The 16774-nt window shown below is 47.2% G+C and overlaps 1 protein-coding gene across 2 annotated transcripts in view; it reads left to right on the top strand.

Annotated features, from left to right (window-relative positions):
- adissp (adipose secreted signaling protein) overlaps nt 1–16774 on the top strand; it is a 277083-nt gene that overhangs the window by 231979 nt on the left and 28330 nt on the right. For both annotated transcript variants that reach the window (XM_070861118.1, XM_070861127.1), the window contains exon 5: nt 18–140. In XM_070861118.1, the coding sequence (XP_070717219.1) occupies nt 18–140 (123 nt within the window). The remainder of the gene's footprint in view (nt 1–17; nt 141–16774) is intronic.

Here is a 16774-nt window from a genome sequence, read left to right as displayed (position 1 = left end):
GTTCCCCTCCCGTACAGGTCACCAAGTTAAGTGCGAGTACATCGCCCACAAGGAAGGGGTCATCAGAGAGGAATTGGTCCTGACCAGCCAGATCGACGATAATCCCTCTGTAAAAGTGACGCTCCACGCTCGAGTGTTGGGTAAGTGCAGTGTCCTTTCTCTTCCTTTCCCAGTCAGGTTATCTTGGAATGTTTCTTTCATTGTTTCGCGGAATGTGGGCATCACTGGCCAGACCGGCGTTTAAGACCATAAGAAATAGGAGCAGGAGTAGGCCCTGTGGCCCCTCGAGCCTGCTCCGCCATTTAATAAGATCATGGCTGATCTACCTCAACTCCACTTTCCTGCCCGATCTCCATATCCCTTGATTCCCCTAGACTCCAAAAGTCTGTCTATCTCAGCCTTGAATATATTCAGAGACTCAGCATCCACAGCCCTCTGGGGCAGAGAATTCCAAAGATTCACAACCCTTAAATGGCCGACCCCTTATCCTGAGACTGCGACCCCTGGTTCTAGACTCTTCAGCCAGGAGAAACAACCTCTCAGCATCTACGCTATCGATCCCCATCAGGATCCTGTATGTTTCACTGAGATCACCTCTCATTCTTCAAAACTCCAGAGAGTATAGGCCATTCTGCACAATCTCTCATCATAAGATAGCCCTCTCATTCCATGAATCAATTGAGTGAACCTCCGTTGCACCGCCTCCAAGGTAAGTATATCCTTCCTTAGATAAGGAGACCAAAACTGTGCACAATACTCCAGGTGTGGTCTCACCAAGGCACTGTACAGTTGTAGCAAGACTTCCTTACTCTTCTACTCCAACCCCCTTGTGTAGGGGTTTTTTGCTGTGCCCAGTTACGGGGGCCTTTGGTGGCTGTTGGTGTATTGGGCCCCTCTGTCCCTTCTAGGGGACGGTCCAGCAGCTTATGGCTCACTGACCACGAAACTGGCGGTTGCGAAGCGCCCTTGCACCCCTATCTGGTTCTAACCTCAGAATTTGGGTAGATTATGAGCTTCCACAAGGGAAAACAAAACACTCAGAGACAAGTGGTCCTTGGAACAAAAAGAAAACGGGTAAGTCCAATTTATTAACCACGGTAAATTTCCAATAAGGTCAAACTTCATCAAAACACATGTCTGACACACACTTATAAACTATGAAAATCTGTGGGAAGAAACGGACACAACGAAAACCTTGCACAATTTTACCTTTACAAGACAATTCTAACACCACCCCCACCCCCCTTTTTACCTGACTGACCTAGGCTGACAATTGGGAAAAGAAAACCCCAGGATAATACTTACGATCCCTTTTTGACAGTTATTCCTTTTAGCCTTGGGATGTTTGGCTTAAGGGGTAGCTGGAGTGAATGTTGCCTCTCTCAGTTACTTCGGTCTCCGGTTCTTCAGCTGGTTTGCCTCGGAGCGTTGTTCGGTGTGCGGCTCGGCTTCTTGAGACGATGTTGGGCCTCTCGGTAGTTGGGTTGTATATTCTGCACACAAGTCGAGTCCAGGGCCCGTTCGATGGTCGGTTTCCCAGCCAGTAACAGTCCGTCTCCGTTCTCTCTCGGTTTCTGTCTGTCTGTGACTGCTACTGCTTCTCGACTCCTTCTCCTACTGTTCCAGCGGCTTCTCTCCTTCCTCACTGCTCCAGCGGCTTCCTCTCTGTTGCCCCAGTGGTTCTCTAGGTCCTATATTTGTACCCAATTGTGTAAGTTTGGGCGGGGAGATAGCTTTGAATGTTTAATCAGAAGATGTTCATAATTTGATTAGGGGTGAATCATCAAACTGGGCCGGGTAGTCCCCATTGGTTGAGGATTTCCCCGCTTCAGGCCCGACTCGGTCCCTGATTGGCCAGCCAGAATGCACTTTTCCCCCATTGGCCAGTGCCTCTGTCTCGCTTGTGAGCCAGTCTCCACCATGTAATCAGAAGATGTCACAGGTACAGGTAGGTGTGAGGACAGGGTTATGTTTCCGTGCACATTGGTGCTTCAACGTCTGCTGGCCCATTGTAACAGTCCTGGGAGTCAATCACCGCAGTGATCTCAGGAAAATTGTCCACTGTCCATATTGATTCGGTAGATAATGGTCCACATTCATAATTTGATTAGGGGTGAGTCATATTTTCAAACTGGGCCGGGTAATCCCCATTGGTTGAGGATTTCCCCGCTTCAGGCCCAACTCGACCCCTGATTGGCCTGCCAGAATGCACTTTTCCCCCATTGGCCAGTGCCTCTGTCTCGCTTGTGAGCCAGGCTCCACAATGTCTGTAACCGCCCACACGTTTCCCAGCCTGCCTGGTCTGAGGATTTTACTTGGCCAAAAATGTTCATTTAAAATGTATAGAACGATCCCATGAAGTTTTCTTGTCCTTGGGGTGTTCCAATAAAATGCGGCCGTGGATTTTCGAACCTTACACTTGCAATAAAGGACAACATGCCATTTGCCTTCATTATTGCTCGCTGTACCTGCTTGCTAGCTTTCCTTGTTTCCATTCCTTAATTTCCCTTGAGAAGGTGTTGGTGAGCCACCTTCTTGAGCCGCTGCAGTCCCGTATGGTGAAGGTGCTCCCACAGTGCTGTTAGGTAGGGAGTTCCAGGGTTTTGACTCAGTGACTACGAAGGAACGGCGATACATTTCCAAACTGGAGGGGAACGTGGAGGTGGTGGTGTTCCCATGCTCCCGGCTGCCCTTGTCCTTCTAGGTGGTAGACAAAACTCGGTGTGTGAGACATGTTCAGGGTGGTTATCGAGCTGTGATGTGGAAGTTGTGCCGATTATGTATCAGGTGCTGAGGAGGCTCGTGTGGAGCATAAATGCAGCCACGGACCATTCGGGCCGAATAATCTGTTTCTGTGCTACAAGTACTTTGTAAATGCTCTTGCATCCGTCCCTTCAACTGATTGGGAAACTGAAAGCAGCCTGGGTGGTCATGAAAACACAGCCCTTCCTGTAACCAACCCGTGAGCTGGTTGTGTGGAACAGTTCATGAAGGAGCAGTACAGGCGGAGTAGGTTGTTACTTCCTCTAAGCAATCTGTTCTACTGTCAGCAGATAAGAGCCGATAGTGTCTCAACCAGACCGTTGCCAGTTTCCCAACTTGTTGCAACAAAATTTTCCTTCACGTTTCAGCCGTTAGCTCTGAGTCTTGCAGTGGGAATTGGAGCATTTCTTCAATGCAGCCCGCCATCTGGTGAGGCCTGCTTTTAACCTTCTTTTGTGGGTTTTGTTCCTACTTTTCTCTTGCTACCTTACACTTTGTTGTCTTTGCTTCTGTTTCTTGCTCTTTCCCTGCCCCTCCCATTTCCCTTTCTAACATAACATATGAATTAGGAGCAGGCCATTCAGCCCCTCGCGCCTGCTCCGCCATTCAATGAGATCATGGCTGATCGTCTACCCCAACTCCACTTTCCTGCACTGTCCCCAGGTCACTTGAGTCCCTTAATATCCAAAAATCTATCGATCCCTGTCTTGAATATACTCGACGACTGAGCTTCCACAGCCCTCTGAGGTAGAGAATTACAACAATACACCACCCTCTGAGTGAAGAAATTTCTCTTCATCTTAGTCCTAAATGGCCGATCGCTTCTTCTGAGACTGTGACCCCCGGTTCTCGACTCCCCGGCCAGGGGGAACATCCTCCCTGCATCTATCCTGTCAAGCCCTGTAAGAATTCTGTATGTTTCAATGAGATCACCTCTCATTCTTCTTAACTCTAGAGAATATGGGCCTATTCTACTCAATCTCTCCTTAATCTCTCCTCATAGAACAATCCCCCCATCCCAGGAATCCGTCTGGTGAACCTTCATTGCACTCCCTCAATGGCAAGTATATCCTTCCTTGGGTAAGGAGACCAAAACTGCACACACTACTCCAGGTGTGGTCTCACCAGGGCCTACATAATTGCAGTAAGACGTAATACCATTCGCGTTCTTAATTGCTTGCTGTACCTACCTCTCTCTCGACTCCCCCTTTCACTCCCTCCACCCAACCCATCTCCTTCTGTCTCCTGCTCTCATACTCCTTCCCCTTCCCCTCTCTCTCTCTCTCTCTCTCTCTCTCTCTCTCTCTCTCTCTCTTTCCTCCCTCCCTCCCTCTCTCCCTCCTCCTATCTCTTTCCCTTTCATCCTCCTCACAATCATCATGAGGTGTCTAGACAGAGTAGATCGAGAGAAACTGTTCCCATTGTTGGGGGAGTCCAGAACCAGGGGTCACAGCCTAAGTATAAGGGATAGGCCATTTAGGACTGAGATGAGGAGAAACTTCTTCACTCAGAGAGTTGTTAACCTGTGGAATTCCCTGCCGCAGAGAGTTGTTGATACCAGTCCGTTAGATATATTCAAGAGGGAGTTAGATATGGCCCTTATGGCTAAAGGGATCAAGGGGTATGGAGAGAAAGCAGGAAAGGGGTACTAAGGTGAATGATCAGCCATGATCTTATTGAATGGTGGTGCAGGCTCGAAGGGCCGAATGGCCTACTCCTGCACATATTTTCTATGTTTCTATTGGCAGAAGAGTCGAGAACTAAAGGACACAGATTTAAGGTGATTGGCAAAAGAACCAGAGGGCGATGTAAGAAACAAGTATTTTACACAGTGAGTGGTTGGGCTCTGGGATGCACTGTCTGAAAGGGTGTCAATTTTATCTTTCAAAAGGGAGTTGGATATGTATCTGAAGTGGGATTAGCTGAGAGTTGGCACGGGTTCGACGGGTCAAATGGCCTCATTCCGTGCTGTGCAACCATTCTATGATTCTATGTTCCTCATTTCCCTCCTCCTCTTTCCCCCACTCCTTCAGAGTCAAATGTCATTGTGTTTGGACATGACCACCTCTCTTTCATCCCTTGCCTCACCTCGTTCTCTTCATCTGCGGTTGAAGAAAAGTACACTTCCGCAAGATCTATATCTTGTGCTGTTGAGTAACCATGGACTGATACAGCACAGAAGGAGGCCACTCAGCATATTGTGCCTGTGCTGTTTTTTTTTTGGAAAGAGCTATACAATTAGTTCCACTCCCCTGTTAGGTATCGAATGACTCCACGAGGCTAAGTACGGTGAGCTAGTTCAGGCATGACCTTACTCCAGTTTATTTATTCTCAGTGAGGATTCATCAACATGGCTGCCAACATTATATACACGGCTTGCACGTGTCTGCCAGTGACCATTAGGACTCCGACAGTGGCGCCCTCCGGTTGCAAGTAAAACCCAGTTAACATACATAACACTCCCCCTGCTCTTTCCTCCCCCCACCCCCCGAGCCCTTTCCAAGTACTTATCCAATTTTCTTTTCAAAGTTACTGTTGAATCTGCTTCCACTGACCTTTTGGGCAGTGCGTTCCAGATCACAACAACTCGCTGCGTCGAAAAAAGATCTCCTTAACTCCCCTCTGTTTCTTTTGTCAATTATCTTTAATCTGTGTCCTCTGGTTACCGAGCCTCCTTCCAGAGGAAACAGTTTCTGAAGCTTTCTAGTCCAGCTATCAGTGAGTCACGCTATTTAGCCACTCATTGGCTTTGAGCTGGGAAAGCGATTTAATAAATATTTTGAAAACTAGAGAACGTTGAAGATCTTGTTATTTATCACACTGCTGTTTGTGGGAACTTGCTGCGTCCCAATTGGCTGGCGCGTTTACTGCATTACTACAGCGACTACACTTCAAAAATTATTAATTGGCTCTGAACACTTTGGGACGTCATGAAGTCGTGCAGCACCCTATATAAATGCGAGTGTTTCTCACTTCGTGGACTGAGTCATCGGCTTTAGGAGCAGAAAGATAAAGGGAAACAAATAGAAAATAATTGCTTCTGAACAGTAATGTCTTGGCTGGTCGATTTGCTTGTAACCACAGGGTTTTTTTGCATTGCATTTGCAATAGAGTAACTGCATCAAATTGATTGCAGTCTTCTTTTCCGAAAACAATTTTGTTTTATATTTTAGATTTGAAGTAGGATAAGCTGATGAATAGTCGGCCGCTGTGCTTATTGTGACATCAAACTGGGGGCTGAATTTTTAAAGATTTACTCTGCATCTGTCCTGAAAATTGTTTTGTGCGTTGAGAAGATTGAGGGTGCAGTTTACAAGATCGGCAACTGAGTTTTCTGCAGCAGTCAGCAAGTATCCATCCTGGCGATTAAATGAAATACAAAACAGGAATGCCGAGGTGACATAAGAACATAAGAAATAGGAGCAGGAGTAGGCCATACGGCCCCTTGAGCCTGCTCCACCATTCAATAAGATCATGGCTGATCCGATCCTGGCCTCAACTCCTCTTCCCTGCCCGCTCCCCATAACCCTTGACTCCCTTATCGTTCAAAAATCTGTCGATCTCCGCCTTAAATATATTCATTGACCCAGCCTCCACAGTTCGCGGGGGTAGAGAATTCCAAAGATTCACGACCCGCTGAGAGAAGAAATTTCTCCTCATCTCCGTTTTAAATGGGCCACCCCTTATTCTGAAAGTATGCCCCCTAGTTCTAGATTCCCCCACGAGGGGAAACATCCTCCCTGCATCTACCTTGTCAAGCACCCTCAGAATCATATATGTTTCAATAAGATCACCTCTCATTCTTCGAAACTCCAATGAGTATAGGCCCAACCAGTCGACCTTTCTTCATAAGTTCAACCTCTTCATCTCAGGAATCAACCTAGTGAACCTTCTCTGAACTGCCTCCAATGCAAGTATATCCCTCCTTAAATACGGGGACCAAAACTGTACGCAGTACTCCAGGTGTGGCCTCACCAGTACCCTGTACAGTTGTAGCAGAACTTCTCTGCTTTTATACTCCATCTCCCTTGCAATAAAGGCCAACATTCCGTTTGCCTCCCTGATTACTTGCTGTACCTGCATACTAACAACACACAGCACTGGATAGGTACAGAAGGTTGATCAGCCCCCGAGAGATGAGATAAAATTCTGACCAAGGATGTAAACCTTCTTCCGTCCTATCACTGACTGACCCACTCGGTGACATTTCCATCATTATCTGTGTCGAGACCGCGTTTGACATGTTCCCTCATTTTCCCCCTCCCCGTTCTTATTGGCGAGGCCTCAGTATGGCGCAGGGCTGAAGCAGTGTCTGCCTTATCGGCGAGATTAGTAAGACGTTGCCCACCATCTCCGGGAGCTCCTCTCCTCTCCTCTCTTACTTTTAAGGGGACCTCCTTTTAGTTCTGTCAACGTTTTCCGATTCCAGCGTTTTGTAAATCAGATATGGTGTGTGAAATGGTGAAGCATGTCGTTGGTGCAGTAGGAGGTTGGAGTTTGAGGTACATTCTTGAAAAAATATATAGTGCCATTCAGGACCTCAGGACGTCCCAAAGCACCTCACAGCCAATGAAGTACTTTTGAAGCGCAATTGACTCCCCAAAGCCTTTCCATCATCTACAAGGCACAAGTCAGGAGTGTGATGGAATACTCTCCGCTTCCTGGATGAGTGCAGTTCCAACAACACTGAAGAAGCTCGGCACCATCCAGGACAAAGCAGCCCCGTTTGATTGGCATCCCTTCCACCATCTTCAACATTCATTCCCTCCACCACCAGCGCACCGTGGCTGCAGTGTGTACCATCTACAAGATGCACTGCAGCAACTCGCCAAGCCAACTTCGGCAGCACCTCCCAAACCCTTGACCTCTACCACCTAGAAGGACAAGGGCAGCAGGCGCATGGGAGCACAATCACCTCCAAGTTCCCCTCCAAGTCACACACCATCCTGACTTGGAAATATATCGCCGTTCCTTCATCGTCGCTGGGCCAAACTCTTGGAACTCCCTCCCTAACAGCACTGTGGGAGCACCTTCACCACACGGACTGCAGCGGTTCAAGAAGGCGGCTCACCACCCCCTTCTCAAGGGGCAATTAGGGATGGGCAATAAATGCCGACCTTGCCAACGACACCCACATCTCAAGAACATTTTTTTTTAAAGTTAGTGTTATGATGTAGGAAACGCAGCAACCAATTTGCGCACAGCAAGGTCCCGCAAACAGCCAAAAGGTAATCGGATAATGTTTTTGTGATGTTGGTTGAGGGCAGGACACACGGGATAACTCCCCTGCTCTTCAACATAGAGCATTAGGATCTTTCTCGTGCACCCGAGGGAGCTGACAGGGCCTCTGACAGTGCCACTCTCCCTCACACTGCTCTGGAGTGTCGGCCTGGATTTTGCTGTCCAGTCTCGGGAGCGGGAGCTTGAACCCACGACCTTCTCGCTCAAGAGGTGAGAGTGCTGCATGCTGAGTCACATCTGACACTTTGAAAAGAAGGCTCACTTTTAAATTGTGCTTTATTGCATCTCTCAGGGACTCTTGCATACAGTGATTTACTTTGAAGTGTAATCACTGTTGTGCAGATGATGTCGGCTGCCATTTTGAGCCTAGTAAGATCCCACACACACACACACACAGACGGGGCCCAGTTACCTCAAGAAAGCAGAGCAGCAATGCGGCTTCAGAATTAGTTGCCTGCAAAACATCGGTATTTTGAAGTTTTTAAAAAATTAATTCACGGGATGTGGGCGTCGCGAGCAGTGCCAGCATTTATCGCCCATTCCTCGTTGCCCTTTAACACAATGGGGTGGCTTGCTCGGCCATTTCAGAGGGTAGTCAACCCGATTGGTGTAGGTCAGGGGCTCACACAGACCAGACCGGGTGGGGGTGGCAGATTTCCTTCCCTAAAGGGCCAAATGTTTTTTTTTTTAACGACAATCCGGCAGTTTCATAGTCACCATTCCCATGCGTCAGCTGTGGCTCAATGTGTGACACTCTCGTCTCTGAGTCAGAAGGTTGTGGGTTCAAGTCCCACTCCAGGAATTTGAGCACATAAATCTAGGCTGACACTCCCAGTGCAGTGCTGAGGGAGTGCTGCACTGTCGGATGTACCGTCTTTCAGATGAGAGGGCTAAACCGAGGCTCCGTCTGCTCTCTCTCGGGGATGTAAGAGATCCCATGGCACTATTTAGAAGAACAGCAGGGGAGTTATCCCCGGTGGTCTGGGGCCAATATTTATCCCTCAATCAACATAACAAAAAACAGATTATCTGGGTCATTGTCACATGGCTGTTTGTAGGAGTTTGCTGTGCGCAAGTTGGCTGCCGCGTTTCCCACATTACAACCGTGACTATACTCCAAAAGTACTTCATTGGCTGTAAACCACTTTGAGACGTCCGATAGTCGTGAAAGGCGCTATATAAATGCAAGTCTGTCTGTCTTAATAGCTTTTTTAATTGAATATTTATTTAATTACCTGAATTTAAATTCCCCAGCTGCCGTGGTGAGATTGTAAACTCACGTCTCCAGATCATTAGTTCAGGCCTCTGAATTAATGGTCCAGTAACATAACCACTATGCTACCGTTCCCATTAGATCATGGAGGCCCAGCTTGTGTATGGAAATAACAGGGGCTGCTGTCCTGGATGTTGTACCATTGCTGCGATTTATAGAGCTGTTCCTACTTGCAGAGAGAAGCAACACAGATGCTGCAGGATGCCTGTGGAATTTTAATTCATTGCTGTTTTTTCCTTTGTCAAGTCAGAAGTCTGCTCTGTGTTAGCTGAGTGGTATTTTTCACACTGTACAAGGTGCTCAGTCATCATCACAGGCGGTCCCTCGTATCGAGGATAACTCGCTTCCACGCCAAAAAGAGATGAGTTCACAGGTTTTTATCTGGTTTTTGACTATCCCAAGAGATCACGTGGCTCCAGTTGGGGTGGAGTGTAGCTGTTTTTAGTATAAGGGGTGTTGCAGTGGTGTGGGGCAGGACTGGTTGGGCTGCGTGCTCTTTGCCTTTCCGTTATTGTTCATGGGTTTGTATGTAACCTTTAGGGCTGCTGACCGAGGGCCGCGCGGTTCCTTGACGGCCGGCGGGGATACGATGGGCCAAAATGGCCTCCTGCGCTGTAAATTTCTATGTTTCTATGTGTTTCAATGAAGGACCTAATATTCCAGGCGTAAACTACATCCTGAAGGGTGGAAGATGCCTGTGCGTGGATTTTTTTAACGTGCAGTGACCGTTGCACACCAGCCACCACACGGGCTTGACAGAGCTAGGTCTTGGTCCAGTGGCAAGGGTTAACCAAGACGACTGGAGACCAGCTCTGCTGCACGGGCCTAGTGCGCACACATATCGCAGAGTGGGCTGGTCCGTGCTGCCCCTTGGCCTGGTGTCATCAGCTACGGTTTTAGCGGGTAGCCCTTATCACCCAATATCCATGTGAGTGCTCAGTACCTTATCAGCGTGTAACAGAGCTATTGAAAGATAACGGTGAGAGGCCATTGAGCAAGCTGTGTGAGAAGTACTTCATTCGATTACCGTGCAGTCCTCGGTCCTCCTTACTGTGCAGCACAAGGTATAAATCACAGCGGCTTTTTCTGTTCTATAATTATCTCCTCGGGGCATTAAGAATAAAGAAGAACATCTCGCATTTACATAGCGCCATTAACAAATGTCCCAAGGGGCTTCGCAGAAGAATAATCAGACAAAAGTCTGGCACTGAGCCACTTTAGGAGAAATTAGAATCATAGAAATTTACGGCACAGAAGGAGGTCAGGTCACCGTGTCTGTGCCAGCCGAAAAACAGCTATCCAGCCTAATCCCACCTTCATAGAATCATAGAAATTTACAGCACGGAAGGAGGCCATTTTGGTCCATCGTGTCCGCGCCGACCAACAAAGAGCTATCCAGCCGAATCCCCCTTTCTAGCTCTTGGTCCATAGCCCTGTAGGTTACGGCATTTCAGGTGCACATCCAAGTACTTTTTCAATGCGATGCGGGTTTCTGCCTCTACCACCCTTTCAGGCAGTGAGTTCCAGAGATAGGGAAGGGGCGAGGCCATGGAGCGGTTTGAAAATGAGGATGGGAACTTTACAATCGAGGCGTTGCCGGACCGGGAACCAATGTAGGTCAGCGAACACCGGGGTGATGGGTGAGTTAGCTTATGGGGCAGCAGAGTTTTGGATCAGTTTACGGACATACAAGAGCACGGTACAGTAGTGGTTACGGTACTGCACTAGCAATCCAGAGATCGTCCGTTCAGATCCCACCATGTCAAGTTGTGGAGTCGAGTAAATCTGGTCAGTTGAGGCTGAGCACCAGGATAAAATATCCATGACGTGAATGGGAGACCATTTGCAATATGGTGAAGACGGGGGATATAAGAACATAAGAAATAGGAGCCGGAGTCAGCCATTTGGCCCCTCGAGCCTGGTCCGTCATCAATAAGATCATGGCTGATCTGATCATGGACTCCGCTCCACTTCCTTTCCCGCTCCCCATAACCCTTTACTCCCTTATCGCTGACAAATCTGTCTATCTCCACCTTAACTGTATTCAATGACCCAGCCTCTACAGCTCTCTGGGGCAGAGAATTCCATAGATTTACAACCCTCAGAGAATAAATTCCTCCTCATCTCAGTTTTAAATGGGCTGCCCCTTATTCTAAGACTATGTCCCCTAGTTTTAGTTTCCTTTATGCTGAAATATTCTCTCTGCATCGACCTTGTCGAGCCCCCTCATTACCTTATAAGTTTCAATAAGATCATTCTTCTGAATTCCAATGAGTAGAGGCCCAACCTACTCAACCTATCCTCATAAGTCAACCCCCTCATCTCCGGAATCAACTGAGTGAACCTTCTTAATGGAGGCATTCAATTATTGAGCAGATCAGTGGACCTGCTGGTGTTTATGCAGGTGGTGGGTTAAGGAGAGGAGCTGGGACTTGCAGAAAATAGCAACATAGGAATTTGGAGTTAGGTCGTAGATCAGCCATGATCTCATTGAATGGTGGAACAGGCTCGAGGGGCTTAATGGCCTTCTCCGGATCCTATCTATCCAAGGAATCTGCCGCTGCTCCCAACACACGACTCCAGTCCCATTCTATATAGTTGATGCTTAGGGGGAGAAACTGCCTGACACCCCGTTTGGGGCGATGACTTTGCGGGCGCTATGCAAGGGACTCTAACGCGGACTTTCCCAAGAAGTCACACTGCAATTATATGGGGCTCTGGTGAGACCTCACGGAGTATTGTGTACAGTTTTGGTCTCCTTACCTAAGGAAGGATGTACTTGCCACAAAGGGAGTGCAACGAAAGTTAACCAGACTGATTCCTGGGATGGGGGGATTGTCCTATGATTAGAGATTGAGTAGACTAAGCCTAGCGTTTAGAAGAATGAGAGGTGATCTCATTGAAACATATAAGATTCTTACAGGGCTTGACTGGGTAGATGCAGGAAGGATGTTGCCTCTGGGGAGTCTAGAACCAAGGGTCACAGTTTCAGGATAAGGACTGGCTTACTTGGAAAACACTGCCACTGATAGTGCTGCTCGGAGCAAATTCACAACTAGCTGGGTTTGTAATGGGATCATTCCTTGTGACAAATAACTTCGAAGTATGAGATCAGTTTTCATAGGCACTCCCTCAAAACGAGGATGACTTGCTTCCATAGAAACATAGAAACTAGGTGCAGGAGTAGGCCATTCGGCCCTTCGAGCCTGCACCACCATTCAATAAGATCATGGCTGATCATTACCTCAGTACCCCTTTCCTGCTTTCTCTCCATACCCCTTGATCCCTTTAGCCGTAAGGGTCATATCTAACTCCCTCTTGAATATATCCAATGAACTGGCATCAACAACTCTCTGCGGCAGGGAATTCCACAGGTTAGCAACTCTGAGTGAAGAAGTTTCTCCTCATCTCGGTCCTAAATGACTTATCCCTTATCCTTAGTCTGTGTCCCCTGGTTCTGGACTTCCCCAACATCGGGAACATTCTTCCTGCATCTAACCTGTCTAGACACGTCAGAATTTTATGTTTCTATGAGATCCACTCTAATCCTTCTAAACTCCAGTGAATAAAGGCCTAGTCAATCCAGTCTCTCCTCATAAGTCAGTCCAGCCATCCTGGGAATCAGTCTGGTGAACCTTCGCTGCACTCCCTCAATGGCAAGAACATCCTTCCTGAGATTAGGAGACCAAAACTGAACACAATATTCCAGGTGAGGCCTCACCAAGGCCCTGTACAACTGCAGTAAGACCTCCCTGCTCCTATACTCAAAACATCTAGCTGTGAAGGCCAACATACCATTTGCCACCTTCACCGCCTGCTGTACCTGCATGCCAACTTTCCTCAAGGGTCAGTGCTAGGACCACTGCTTTTTTGATATATATAAATGACTGATGAAAACATAGAGGAACTATGTGAAGTTCCATTTGTTTGATGGAAAGAAAGCAGCTGACAATTAAATTTGAAGACGGTCAAAAATATGACAAAGAAAAGCTCCGCTCTGTTGAGATACTTTCACTGTCAGCACTAGAGTTTCAGTGAAGTGGAACTGAGAGATTTTCATGCTCCATTAACTTGAGCTATGAATATCACCCAGCAGAACGATTGTGGATTCTGTCCTTTCACGCTTTGGTTGTGACCGGAGAGAGCACTGAGGTGAATTGTTAACGGCCTGACTCTGGCAGGGCAAGTTGAGAAAGCGGTTAAAAAAGCAAACGGGATCCTGGGCTTCAAACAGAGGCATAGAGTACAAAAGCAAGGAAGTTATGATGTACCGTTATAAAATACTGGTCTGGCTTCAACTGGAGTATTGTGTCCAACTCTGGGCATCGCACTTTAGGAAGGGTGTGAAGGCCGTAGAGAGGGCGCAGAAAAGATTTTCAATGGTTCCAGGAACGAGGGACTTCAGTTACTTGGATAGACTGAAGAAGCTGGGGTGGTTCTCCTTGGGGCAGAGAAGGTTGAGAGGAGATTTGATAGAGGTGTTCAAAACCATGAGGGGTCTGGACAGAGTAGACAGAGAGAAACTGTTCCCATTGGTGGAAGGGTCGAGAACTAGAGGACACAGATTTAAGCTGTTGGCAGAAAAACCAAAGGCAACATGAGAAAACCAAAATTTATGCAGCGAGTGGTTAGGATCTGAAATGCACGGCCTGAAAGGGGTAGTGGAGGCAGATTCAATCGTGGTTTTCAAAAGGGAATTGGCTAAGTACCTGAAAGAAAAAAAAATTGCAGGGCTATGGGGAAAGGGCGGGGGAGTGGGACTAGCTGAGGTGCTCTTGCAGAGAGCCGGCATGGCCACGTCCCTGGAACCATTCTTGAAAATCTTTTCTGCACCTCCTCTAAGGCCTTCACACTCTTCCTAAAGTGCGGTGCCCAGAATTGGACACTATACTCCAGTTGAGGCCAGACCAGTGATTTATAACGGTACATCATAACTTCCTTGCTTTTGTACTCTATGCCTCTGTTTATGAAGCCCAGGATCCCGTTTGCTTTCTCAACCGCTTTTTCAACCTGCCCTGCCAGAGTCAGGCCATTCACAATTCACCTCAGTGCTCTCTCCGGTCACAACCAAAGTGTGAAAGGACAGAATTTACAAGCATTCTGCTGGGTGGCTGAATGGCCTCCTAAGCTGTAACCATTCTATGAGTCTATGGAGCTGGTCGAGGGACCAGTTTGAGCTGATGAACCAAGCTCACAGCAGCACACTGTATCCCACTGTGTATTGGTGTCAAGATCATTATAGGCAGTCCCTTGCTTCCACCCTAAAAGTGAGTTCTTAGGTGACTGAAGACCAATACAGAATTACAGTCTCTGTCACAGGTGGGACAGACAGTGGTTGAAGGAAAGGGTGGGTGGGGAGTCTGGTTTGCCGCACGCTCCTTCCGCTGTCTGTGCTTGCTTTCTGCATGCTCTCGGCGACGAGCCTCGAGGTGCTCAGCGCCCTCCCGGATGTTCTTCCTCTACTTAGGGCGGTCTTTGGCCAGGGACTCCCAGGTGTCGGTGGGGATGTTGCACTTTATCAAGGAGGCTTTGAGGGTTAAGCCCAGCAGCAACACGTAGCCAGCCATATTTACATTGTAAGATACCCTAGTCGTGCATACATATATATAGGTAGGGTTAGGATTTGGTATAATCTCATGTGATTCAGGTTTTTTGCTTCATTTTTTATTGATAAATGGCTTATGGATTTGTACTGTGGCTAGAAACATTTGAATTGGTTAAAGTTGTACATCGCCAAGAGTTCAATGTGCTCAGGTGCAGTTTAGCTTCTGATGAGTTGCAGGATGTTGACTACTTTCTGTTGCCACATTTTGAAACGAGGATTGTTCAAACCATCTTGAGATAAGAAGAGGGGACAATAAGCCAGGATAGTAAACAAGTTGGCATCTTGCTCACATAACACTTGCTATGCCATAATGAATCAACAAGGACAGTGTGCGTGAGAGGTGAACAATAAATATCTTGAGCTTTCCTTAACAATTTGTAGACAGAGTCGCGACCAAAAGGAGCGATGAAGATTACGTTTCTAGCCAATGGAGCAATTGGCTTTATCTCTGTGTGTCTACTGCTCAGAGACATTGTGTGTGTGTGTGTGTGTGTGTGTCAAAGACTTTGTCAAATACAATAAAAGGAATACATTGCAACCAGTTTTAGTTTGTCAGATTCGAATTAAGAACATAAGAAATAGGAGCAGGAGTAGGCCATTCGGCCCCTCAAGCCTGCTCTGCCATTCAATAAGATCATGGCTGATCTTCTACCTCAACTCCACTTTCCTGCACTATCCCCATATCCCTTGATTCCCTTAATATCCAAAAATCTATCGATCTCTGTCTTGAATATACTCAACGACTGAGCCTCCACAGCCCTCTGGGGTAGAGAATTCCAAAGATTCACCACCCTCTGAGTGAAGTTTCTCTTCATTTCAGTCCTAAATGGCTGACCCCTTATTTTTGAGATGTGACCCCTGGTTCTAGACTCCCCAGCCAGGGGGAAGCATCCTCCCTGCATCTACACTGTCAAGGCCTGTAAGAATTTTCTATGTTTCAATGAGATCATCTCTCATTCTTCTAAACTCTAGAAAATAGAGTTCTAGTCTACTCAATCTCTCCTCATAGGACAATCCCCCTCCCCCTCCCCCCCCCCCCCCACTCTCCATCCCAGGAATCAGTCTGGTGAACCTTCACTGCACTCCCTCTATGACAAGTATATCCTTCCTTAGATAAGGAGACCAGAACTGTACACAATACTCCAGGTGTGGTCTCACCAGGGCCTTGTATAACTGTAGTAAGACATCTTTACTCTTATACTCAAATCCTCTTGGAATAAAGGCCAACATACTATTTGCTTTCTTAATTACTAGCTGTACCTGCATGTCAACTTTCAGTGATTCGTGTACAAGGACACCCAGGTCCCTCTGAACACCAACATTTCCCAATCTCTCACCATTTAAAAAAAAATACTCTGCTTTTCTGTTTCCTACCAAAGTGGATAACCTCACATTTCTCTACATTGTATTCCATTTGCCATGTTCTTGCCCACTCACTTAGTCTGTCTATGCCCCCTTGAAGCCTCTTTGCATCCTCCTCGCAAATTAGATTCCCACTTAGCTTTGTATCATCAGCAATTGTCATACAGCATGGATATATTAAACACTGGGAAGTACTCCACAATAAAGTCATGTGTCCAGCGGTACTTGCACCCACTTCTTGGTTTGCCAAGAGATTGGGTTTGACGGTACCCAAGTGGGCCTATTGAGATGGGTTTGAAGCTGGCCAAATTTTGTTCTGTGAGCTGGTCGATTAGAAACCGGGGTCAAGACTGCCCAGACTCTGAGGTGCTTACGGACTAACTTCCCATTGGTCAAGGCTGGATTTTAACCAATCTCCCCAGAGATGAAAAGACTGAGATAATGTGGTTGAAATGCACCGTCCATGCCAAAAACCGAACTAGTTTAAAATCACAGGAAGCTAATTTTAGGAGAGGTTCAGAGATGGAAGT

Source organism: Pristiophorus japonicus, chromosome 2 (assembly GCF_044704955.1).
Source record: "Pristiophorus japonicus isolate sPriJap1 chromosome 2, sPriJap1.hap1, whole genome shotgun sequence".
NCBI classification, from domain to species: Eukaryota; Metazoa; Chordata; class Chondrichthyes; family Pristiophoridae; genus Pristiophorus; species Pristiophorus japonicus.
This window is presented reverse-complemented; position numbering and strand designations above follow the sequence as displayed.